The sequence below is a fragment of the Bombina bombina genome, chromosome 3 (assembly GCF_027579735.1).
Source record: "Bombina bombina isolate aBomBom1 chromosome 3, aBomBom1.pri, whole genome shotgun sequence".
In the NCBI taxonomy this organism is placed as follows: domain Eukaryota; kingdom Metazoa; phylum Chordata; class Amphibia; order Anura; family Bombinatoridae; genus Bombina; species Bombina bombina.
In genome coordinates this window covers 902,818,946-902,830,968 of record NC_069501.1, presented here as the reverse complement: position 1 = coordinate 902,830,968, position 12,023 = coordinate 902,818,946, and the positions used below count along the sequence as shown (strand labels likewise).

Sequence of the window (12,023 nt, the reverse complement as noted above, 5' to 3'; positions counted from 1 at the left end):
ACTTACCTGATAAATTCATTTATTTCATATTAGCAAGAGTCCATGAGCTAGTGACGTATGGGATATACATTCCTACCAGGAGGGGCAAAGTTTCCCAAACCTCAAAATGCCTATAAATACACCCCTCACCACACCCACAATTCAGTTTAACGAATAGCCAAGAAGTGGGGTGATAAAAAAGTGCGAAAGCATATAAAATAAGGAATTGGAATAATTGTGCTTTATACAAAATCATAACCACCACAAAAAGGGCGGGCCTCATGGACTCTTGCTAATATGAAAGAAATGAATTTATCAGGTAAGTTCTTACATAAATTATGTTTTCTTTCATGTAATTAGCAAGAGTCCATGAGCTAGTGACGTATGGGATAATGACTACCCAAGATGTGGATCTTTCCACACAAGAGTCACTAGAGAGGGAGGGATAAAATAAAGACAGCCAATTCCTGCTGAAAATAATCCACACCCAAAATAAAGTTTAACGAAAAACATAAGCAGAAGATTCAAACTGAAACCGCTGCCTGAAGTACTTTTCTACCAAAAACTGCTTCAGAAGAAGAAAATACATCAAAATGGTAGAATTTAGTAAAAGTATGCAAAGAGGACCAAGTTGCTGCTTTGCAGATCTGGTCAACCGAAGCTTCATTCCTAAACGCCCAGGAAGTAGAAACTGACCTAGTAGAATGAGCTGTAATTCTCTGAGGCGGAGTTTTAACCGACTCAACATAGGCAAGATGAATTAAAGATTTCAACCAAGATGCCAAAGAAATGGCAGAAGCTTTCTGGCCTTTTCTAGAACCGGAAAAGATAACAAATAGACTAGAAGTCTTACGAAAAGATTTCGTAGCTTCAACATAATATTTCAAAGCTCTAACAACATCCAAAGAATGCAACAATTTCTCCTTAGAATTCTTAGGATTAGGACATAATGAAGGAACCACAATTTCTCTACTAATGTTGTTGGAATTCACAACTTTAGGTAAAAATTCAAAAGAAGTTCGCAACACCGCCTTATCCTGATGAAAAATCAGAAAAGGAGACTCACAAGAAAGAGCAGATAATTCAGAAACTCTTCTGGCAGAAGAGATGGCCAAAAGGAACAAAACTTTCCAAGAAAGTAATTTAATGTCCAATGAATGCATAGGTTCAAACGGAGGAGCTTGAAGAGCTCCCAGAACCAAATTCAAACTCCAAGGAGGAGAAATTGACTTAATGACAGGTTTTATACGAACCAAAGCTTGTACAAAACAATGAATATCAGGAAGAATAGCAATCTTTCTGTGAAAAAGAACAGAAAGAGCAGAGATTTGTCCTTTCAAAGAACTTGCGGACAAACCCTTATCTAAACCATCCTGAAGGAACTGTAAAATTCTCGGTATTCTAAAAGAATGCCAGGAAAAATGATGAGAAAGACACCAAGAAATATAAGTCTTCCAGACTCTATAATATATCTCTCGAGATACAGATTTACGAGCCTGTAACATAGTATTAATCACAGAGTCAGAGAAACCTCTTTGACCAAGAATCAAGCGTTCAATCTCCATACCTTTAAATTTAAGGATTTCAGATCCTGATGGAAAAAAGGACCTTGTGACAGAAGGTCTGGTCTTAACGGAAGAGTCCACGGTTGGCAAGAGGCCATCCGGACAAGATCCGCATACCAAAACCTGTGAGGCCATGCCGGAGCTACCAGCAGAACAAACGAGCATTCCTTCAGAATCTTGGAGATTACTCTTGGAAGAAGAACTAGAGGCGGAAAGATATAGGCAGGATGATACTTCCAAGGAAGTGATAATGCATCCACTGCCTCCGCCTGAGGATCCCGGGATCTGGACAGATACCTGGGAAGTTTCTTGTTTAGATGGGACGCCATCAGATCTATTTCTGGAAGTTCCCACATTTGAACAATCTGAAGAAATACCTCTGGGTGAAGAGACCATTCGCCCGGATGCAACGTTTGGCGACTGAGATAATCCGCTTCCCAATTGTCTACACCTGGGATATGAACCGCAGAGATTAGACAGGAGCTGGATTCCGCCCAAACCAAAATTCGAGATACTTCTTTCATAGCCAGAGGACTGTGAGTCCCTCCTTGATGATTGATGTATGCCACAGTTGTGACATTGTCTGTCTGAAAACAAATGAACGATTCTCTCTTCAGAAGAGGCCAAAACTGAAGAGCTCTGAAAATTGCACGGAGTTCCAAAATATTGATCGGTAATCTCACCTCCTGAGATTCCCAAACTCCTTGTGCCGTCAGAGATCCCCACACAGCTCCCCAACCTGTGAGATTTGCATCTGTTGAAATTACAGTCCAGGTCGGAAGCACAAAAGAAGCCCCCTGAATTAAACGATGGTGATCTGTCCACCATGTTAGAGAGTGTCGAACAATCGGTTTTAAAGATATTAATTGAGATATCTTCGTGTAATCCTTGCACCATTGCTTCAGCATACAGAGCTGAAGAGGTCGCATGTGAAAACGAGCAAAGGGGATCGCGTCCGATGCAGCAGTCATAAGACCTAGAATTTCCATGCATAAGGCTACCGAAGGGAATGATTGTGACTGAAGGTTTCGACAAGCTGTAATCAACTTTAGACGTCTCTTGTCTGTTAAAGACAGAGTCATGGACACTGAATCCATCTGGAAACCCAGAAAGGTTACCCTTGTCTGAGGAATCAAAGAACTTTTTGGTAAATTGATCCTCCAACCATGATCTTGAAGAAACAACACAAGTCGATTCGTATGAGATTCTGCTAAATGTAAAGACTGAGCAAGTACCAAGATATCGTCCAAATAAGGAAATACCACAATACCCTGTTCCCTGATTACAGACAGCAGGGCACCGAGAACCTTTGTAAAAATTCTTGGAGCTGTAGCTAGGCCAAACGGCAGAGCCACAAACTGGTAATGCTTGTCCAGAAACGAGAATCTCAGGAACTGATAATGATCTGGATGAATCGGAATATGCAGATATGCATCCTGTAAATCTATTGTGGACATATAATTCCCTTGCTGAACAAAAGGTAAGATAGTCCTTACAGTTACCATCTTGAACGTTGGTATCCTTACATAATGATTCAATATTTTTAGATCCAGAACTGGTCTGAAAGAATTCTCCTTCTTTGGTACAATGAAGAGATTTGAATAAAACCCCATCCCCTGTTCCGGAACTGGAACTGGCATAATTACTCCAGTCAACTCTAGATCTGAAACACATTTCAGAAATGCTTGAGCTTTTACTGGATTTACTGGGACACGGGAAAGAAAAAATCTCTTTGCAGGAGGTCTCAACTTGAAACCAATTCTGTACCCTTCTGAAACAATGCTCTGAATCCAAAGATTGTGAACAGAATTGATCCAAATTTCCTTGAAAAAACGTAACCTGCCCCCTACCAGCTGAGCTGGAATGAGGGCCGCACCTTCATGTGGACTTAGAAGCAGGTTTTGCCTTTCTAGCTGGCTTGGATTTATTCCAGACTGGAGATGGTCTCCAAACTGAAACTGCTCCTGAGGATGAAGGATCAGGCTTTTGTTCTTTGTTGAAACGAAAGGAACGAAAACGATTATTAGCCCTGTTTTTACCTTAAGATTTTTTATCCTGTGGTAAAAAAGTTCCTTTCCCACCAGTAACAGTTGAAATAATGGAATCCAACTGAGAACCAAATAATTTGTTACCCTGGAAAGAAATGGAAAGTAAAGTTGATTTAGAAGCCATATCAGCATTCCAAGTTTTAAGCCATAAAGCTCTTCTAGCTAAAATAGCTAGAGACATAAACCTGACATCAACTCTGATAATATCAAAAATGGCATCACAGATAAAATTATTAGCATGCTGAAGAAGAATAATAATATCATGAGAATCACGATGTGTTACTTGTTGCGCTAAAGTTTCCAACCAAAAAGTTGAAGCTGCAGCAACATCAGCCAAAGATATAGCAGGTCTAAGAAGATTACCTGAACACAGATAAGCTTTTCTTAGAAAGGACTCAATTTTCCTATCTAGAGGATCCTTAAACGAAGTACCATCTGACGTAGGAATAGTAGTACGTTTAGCAAGGGTAGAAATAGCCCCATCAACTTTAGGGATCTTGTCCCAAAATTCTAATCTGTCAGACGGCACAGGATATAATTGCTTAAAACGTTTAGAAGGAGTAAATGAATTACCCAAATTATCCCATTCTTTGGAAATTACTGCAGAAATAGCATTAGGAACAGGAAAAACTTCTGGAATAACCACAGGAGCTTTAAATACCTTATCTAAACGTTTAGAATTAGTATCAAGAGGACCAGAATCCTCTATTTCTAAAGCAATTAGTACTTCTTTAAGTAAAGAACGAATAAATTCCATTTTAAATAAATATGAAGATTTATCAGCATCAACCTCTGAGACAGAATCCTCTGAACCAGAGGAATCATCAGAATCAGAATGATGATGTTCAGTTAAAAATTCATCTGTAGGGAGAGAAGTTTTAAAATATTTTTTACGTTTACTAGAAGGAGAAATAACAGACATAGCCTTCTTTATGGATTCTGAAACAAAATCTCTTATATTATCAGGAACATTCTGCACCTTAGATGTTGAAGGAACTGCAACAGGCAATGGTACTTTACTAAAGGAAATATTATCTGCTTTAACAAGTTTGTCATGACAATCAATACAAACAACAGCTGGAGGAATAGCTACCAAAAGTTTACAGCAGATACACTTAGCTTTGGTAGATTCAGCACTTGACAGTGATTTTCCTGTAGTATCTTCTGACTCAGATGCAACGTGAGACATCTTGCAATATGTAAGAGAAAAAACAACATATATATAAAGCAAAATTGATCAAATTCCTTAAATGACAGTTTCAGGAATGGGAAAAAATGCCAAAGAACAAGCTTCTAGCAACCAGAAGCAATAAAAAATGAGACTTAAATAATGTGGAGACAAAAGTGACGCCCATATTTTTTCGCGCCAAATAAGACGCCCACATTATTTGGCGCCTAAATGCTTTTTGGCGCCAAAAATGACGCCACATCCGGAACGCCGACATTTTTGGCGCAAAATAACGTCAAAAAATGACGCAACTTCCGGCGACACGTATGACGCCGGAAACTAAATAGAATTTTTGCGCCAAAAAAGTCCGCGCCAAGAATGACGCAATAAAATTAAGCATTTTCAGCCCCCGCGAGCCTAACAGCCCACAGGGAAAAAGTCAAATTTTAAGGTAAGAAAAATGTTAAATTAAAATGCATTATCCCAAATATGAAACGGACTGTCTGAAAATAAGGAAAGTTGAACATTCTGAGTCAAGGCAAATAAATGTTTGAATACATATATTTAGAACTTTATAAACAAAGTGCCCAACCATAGCTTAGAGTGTCACAGAAAATAAGACTTACTTACCCCAGGACACTCATCTACATATAGCAGATAGCCAAACCAGTACTGAAACGAGAATCAGCAGAGGTAATGGTATATATAAGAGTATATCGTCGATCTGAAAAGGGAGGTAAGAGATGAATCTCTACGACCGATAACAGAGAACCTATGAAATAGACCCCGTAGAAGGAGATCACTGCATTCAAATAGGCAATACTCTCTTCACATCCCTCTGACATTCACTGCACGCTGAGAGGAAAACCGGGCTCCAACTTGCTGCGGAGCGCATATCAACGTAGAATCTAGCACAAACTTACTTCACCACCTCCATCGGAGGCAAAGTTTGTAAAACTGATTTGTGGGTGTGGTGAGGGGTGTATTTATAGGCATTTTAAGGTTTGGGAAACTTTGCCCCTCCTGGTAGGAATGTATATCCCATACGTCACTAGCTCATGGACTCTTGCTAATTACATGAAAGAAATAAAAAACAAGTAGACTGTCGCTTTAACATAAAAAAAAAAGCTATCAACGAAAGCAAGATAGCGTACTTTTCTGTTATCAGCCCGGATAGCATCCACAGGGGAAGATCATAACTGCAAATTAGGGACAGGTATATAGCATGCTGGATAATTGTAGTTCCTATGCTCAGCTAAAAAAAAAGTGTTTCAACCCCTTTAAAAAGTTCTATAATGCACAGAAAAAGACATGACATGGAATGAAATATTGCTTATACTGGAATAAAAACAAGAGTTTGTATTTTGGAAATAAGCATTGTTTTAATGCTTGGCAATGAGGGCCCCTTCTAGCATAACCGCTAAAAACCTTGTACCCCGTAATTTGTAGAGCGAAGATCAACATGGCCACCACATACCTAGAGACATTTTTACATTCACTCACTGTAACAATGAAGCTCCTCAATTTCTCTCACAGCCCCCTACAGCTGCAACATTAAAAAGGTTCAAACAATACCATATCCTCAACTGGCAAGTTGTGTGGATAGGTGACCAAAACTAAAAAGGAGAGGGATAGATAGATAGATAGATAGATAGATAGATAGATAGATAGATAGATGAATAGATAGATGAATACATAGGATAGATAAATAGATGTCTAGCTCCTAGATTTTAGGAGAAATTTGACAAACTCTAGTATAAGTGTCACTTTTTTGTTCCATTTCAATATACTTTTCCAAATAAAATTGCTGTTATAGAGGGGGATTGCCATGCTAGCAGAAAATAAACATAGCTTACCTTGGCACAAAAACATTTCTAGCAGCAAATCCAACATTATTGCAAAAATCTCCCTGAGAGAGAAACCAATAATCTTATATATGTTCTTTCTGATAGGTAATATATATGCAATAAACTTGCCTTTTCACAAAGATAAACAGTGGTTCCCCTGCTCCCTGACTCCTGGTCCAAGGCATTTCCCGGCCGAATGAAATGACTTACGTCAGCTATATGGACGCCAACCTTGAAAGAAAAATGAGTCATGTCTTAAAAATCCAAAAAAATCGAATTACTACTTGCTAAATTATATGCACATATTGGATCATTATAACTGTTTAACCAGCAAAAACAAACAACATGAAAGGAAAACCTGTGCACATTAAAAAGAACAAAATATAAAATGCGATTATAATCTTAATATGACAAAAATATTTTAACACAGAACACAAGTTGTACATAAATAGTTATTTAAAAAAAGTATTAATAATGTTAGCAATTTAAATAGGAAACTATCGCCTAGATTACGAGTCTTGCGTTAGCCTTAAAAAGCAGCGTTGAGAGGTCCACACTGATTTTTAACGCCCGCTGGTATTACGAGACTTACGTCAATTGCGTATCCTATCTTTTTAATGGGATTTGTCTAACGCCGGTATTACGGGTCTTGGAAAAAGTGAGCGGTACACCCTCTCCTGTCAAGACTCCTACCACATTTAAAAGTCAGTAGTTAAGAGTTTTATGGGCTAACGCCGTAACATAAAACTCCAAGATGGCGTCTCTTGAATTCCAATTGGCTGATAGGATTCTATCAGCCAATCGGAATTAAGGTTGGAAAAATCCTATTTGCTGATGCAATCAGCCAATAGGATTGAGCTCACATTCTATTGGCTGATTGGAACAGCCAATAGAATGCGAGCTCAATCCTATTGGTTGATTGGATCAGCCAATAGGATTGAACTTCAATCCTATTGGCTGATTGCATCAGCCAATAGGATTTTTCCTACCTTAATTCCGATCAGCCAATCGGAATTCAAGGGATGCCATCTTGGATGACGTCATTTAAAGGAACCTTCATTCTTCAGTTGGATGTCGTTGGAAGAGGATGCTCCGCGTCGGCTGGCTTGAAGATGGACCCGCTCCACGCCGGATGGATGAAGATAGAAGATGCCGCCTAGATGAAGACTTCTGCCCGTCTGGAGGTCCTCTTCTGCCCGGATCGGATGAAGACTTCTGGCCGTCTGGAGGTCCACTTCTGCCCGGTTGGGTGAAGACGTCTCAAGGTAGGGTGATCTTCAAGGGGTTAGTGTTAGGTTTTATTAAGGAGGGATTGGGTGGGTTTTAGAGTAGGGTTGGGTGTGTGGGTGGTGGGTTGTAATGTTGGGGGGGTATTGTAATTTTTTTTACAGGTAATAGAGCCGATTACTTTGGGGCAATCCCCCGCAAAAGGCCCTTTTAAGGGCTATTTGTAATTTAGTATAGGGTAGGGCTTTTTTTATTTTGGGGGGCTTTTTTATTTTATTAGGGGGATTAGAGTAGGTGTAATTAGTTTAAAATTCTTGTAATTATTTTATTTTTTGTAATTTAGTGTTTGTTTTTTGTACTTTAGTTTAATTTAATTTAGGTAATTAATTTATTTATAGTGTAGTGTTAGGTGTAATTGTAACTTAGGTTAGGGTTTATTTTACAGGTAAATTTGTAATTATTTTAGCTAGGTAGTTATTAAATAGTTAATAATTATTGTACCTAGTTAAAATAAATACAAACTTGCCTGTAAAATAAAAATAAACCCTAAGCTAGCTACAATGTAATTATTAGTTATATTGTAGCTATCTTAGGGTTTATTTTATAGGTATTTAGTTTTAAATAGGACTAATTTAGTTAATTGTAGTTATTTTATTTCGATCTCTTTAAATTATATTTCAGTTAGGGGGGTTAGGTTTAGGGTTAGACTTAGATTTAGGGGTTAATAACTTTATTATAGTTGCGGCGACGTTGGGGGCGGCAGATTAGGGGTTAATAAATATAATGTAGGGTTCGGCGATGTTGGGGGCAGCAGATTAGGGGTACATAGGTATAATGTAGGTTGCGGCGGTGTACAGAGCGGCAGTTTAGTGGTTAATAATATAATGCAGGTCTCAGCGATGTTGGGGGTGGCAGATTAGGGGTTAATAAGTGTAAGATTAGGGGTGTTTAGACTCGGGGTTCATGTAAGGGTGTTAGGTGTAAACATAAAATGTATTTTCCCATAGGAAACAATGGGGCTGCGTTAGGAGCTGAACGCTGCTTTTTTGCAGGTGTTAGTTTTTTTTTCCAGCCGTCTCAGCCCCATTGTTTCCTATGGGGAAATTGTGCACAAGCACGTTTAGCCAGCTTACCGCTATCGTAAGCAGCGCTGGTATTGAGGTGAGATGTGGAGCTAAATTTTGCTCAACACTCACTTTTCTGCGGCTAACGCCGGGTTTCAGAAAACTCGTAATACCAGCGTTGTCTTAAGTGAGCGGTGAGAAAAAAAGGCTCGTTAACACCGCACACCACAAAAACCGACAAAAACTTGTAATCCAGCCGAATGTAATTAAACTATAAACCATTATTTCAGACACAATAATAACCATAATACAAATGACAATTTACATACATAGAATACCAAATGCATGGAACAAAAATGTTTATTTAGCATGTCCATTTAAACATGTTGTGCCTCAAAGAAATCCATGTTAAAGGGGTAGTCTAGTCAAAAGTAAAGTTTCATGATTCAGATAGAGCATGCAATTTTAAGCAACTTTCTAATCTACTCCCATTATCATTTTTTTTTTTTCCTCATGGTATCCTAATTTGGAAAAGCAAGAATGTAAGCTTAGGAGAAGGCCCATTTTTGGTTCAGAAACTGGGTAGCGCTTGATGATTGGTGGCTACATTTAGCCACCAATGAGCAAGTGCAACCCAGGTGCTGAACCTAAAATGGGCCGACTCCTTCGATTTCATTCCTGCTTTTTCAAATAAAGTAACCAAGAAAATGAAGAACAATTGATAATAGGAGTAAAATTAGAAAGTTGCTTAAAATTGCATGCTCTATCTGAATCATGAAACTTTAATTTTGACTAGACTACCCCTTTAACATGGATTAGCGCTGCGGAATCTGTTGGCGCTCTACAAATAACCGATAATAATAATAATAAGAAATAGCTTGTAGGTAAAATGTTTGTCTTCATACAAAAACAAGCAACTCCGATACATTTACATTTGACAAGAACTATAATTAAGTGTTTAACAGTGTTTTTAAAAACTTTCAATGCAAAGTAATTTGTTTCAGTATTTTAAATGTTTTTAAAGTGCAAAAAATTTGATGTACAGAGGTGGATTCTATGGGACAGAATATTTTTAGTTGGGTTTGGAGAAATAAAAACAAACGCTCATTAATTCCAGACATTTACATTATTTGTAATGCTGAACCAGATCTAAATTGATTTTAGCTGATCTATCACAGTTCATTTAAATTTCATGCTAACAGCAGTCAGATTTTTCATATCTGGTTGATGAATAGTGTTAGGTGTTGGCCAGACCAGACTGACTGACTATGCAAGACTAAAAATTAGCCTGTGTCACCTATATATGTATGAAAAAAAAAAGAAAAAAAAAGAAAAAAAAAAATAGAAAATGTTTGTTAAAATAACAAATGCAGAAGTTTCATAACTAGAAGGGCTAAATTGAGTATTTAAAAATATATTTTTGTGCAGTGTTTAAGCACAAATAAATTATTTTCATAAGGCCTTTTTGTTGGCATATAAGCAACATTCAGAGGCTTTGGAGCCCTTGCATTGCAAGCTCATACATACAAGCCTGAAAATACAATTTAAGAAGCAGTAGACTAATCAGACCAGTGTGATTGACAACCATGACACGGGGCTGGATTACCCAAGATAGCTCTTGTGGGCACAGACAGGTTCACTCTACCTTCATAAATATACCTGTTAGTTTATCAGAGCTCAAGCAGATTTCTTCCACATTTACACAGTGATATCTATATGTGTGTACAGATATGTATGCATCTATTTGTGTATATATAGGTATTTACAAACAAATACACACATCTAAACACATACATACATATGTATATATACATATATATATATATATATATATATACACACACACATACATATGTATGTATATATATATATATATATATATATATATATATATATACACACACACATACAGTGTATATATATATATATATATATATATATATATATATATATATATATATATATAAACTGTAAAAATAATTAGACTATTTTTATGCATATTTTAAAGACAGAAAAGTGTAGTGTAGGTCATCTGCTTACAGGGGTTGTATTCACACTGCCAGATTACGAGTTTTGTCGGTAAAGCCGTGCGGTGCTAACGAGCCTTTTTTTTTCCAGCGCTCACTTTAAACAATGCTGGTATTACAAGTTTTCTGAATGGCTGCGTTAGCCTCAGAAAAGTGAGCGTTGAGCAAATTTAGCTCCACTTCTCACTGCAATACCAGCGTTGCTTACAGTAGCGGTAAGCTGGCTAAAACGTGCTCGTGCACGATTTCCCCCATAGGAAACAATGGGGCTGAGCTGGCTGAAAAAAAACCTAACACCTGCAAAAAATCAGCGTCCAGCTTCTAACGCATCCCCATTGTTTCCTATGGGGAAATAAAAGTTATGTCTGTACCTAACACCCTAACATGAACCCAGAGTCTAAACATCCCTAATCTGCCGCCCCCGACATCGTCGCCACCTGCATTATACAATTAACCCCTAATCTGCCGCTCCAGACACCTCCGCCACCTACATTATACTTATGAACCCCTAATCTGCTGCCCCCACGCCGACGCCTACATAATAATTATTAACCCCTAATCTGCCGCCCCCAACGTCGCTGCAACCTAACTACACTTATTAACCCCTAATCCGCCGTCCGGACATCGCCGCCACTATAATAAATGTATTAACCCCTAAACCGCCGCAAGCCCGCCTCGCAAACACTAGTTAATTTTTATTAACCTCTAATCTGACTTCCCTAACATCGCCGACACCTACTTACATTTATTAACCCCTAATCTGCCACCACCAACGTCGCTGCTACTATAATAAAGTTCTTAACCCCTAAACCTAAGTCTAACCCTAACACCCCCCTAATTTAAATATAATTTAAATACATCTAAATAAAATAACTACAATTGGGGGAACTTCTGGGCGGCGGCCATGATAGGTCGTGTTGTTGTGAGCTGCTCCAGTATTCCCATATTATCTACAAATTATCTCTGGAACCAGCAGCCATCCAGGCTTTAATCAGCAGATATTTGTTTAAGGATATAAACAGCACCTAAATGATGTTCCTTTATTAGGGTTTGCTGCCAGCTTCAACAATCCGGAGCTAACTTTGAGGTTAAGGCCTC

General features: G+C 38.1%; 1 protein-coding gene across 2 annotated transcripts in view; it reads right to left on the bottom strand.

Annotated features, from left to right (window-relative positions):
- The window catches only part of DIS3 (DIS3 homolog, exosome endoribonuclease and 3'-5' exoribonuclease), a 172,035-nt gene that overhangs the window by 90,648 nt on the left and 69,364 nt on the right, over positions 1-12,023 (bottom strand). For both annotated transcript variants that reach the window (XM_053707929.1, XM_053707930.1), the window contains exon 12: positions 6,737-6,838. In XM_053707929.1, the coding sequence (XP_053563904.1) occupies positions 6,737-6,838 (102 nt within the window). The remainder of the gene's footprint in view (positions 1-6,736; positions 6,839-12,023) is intronic.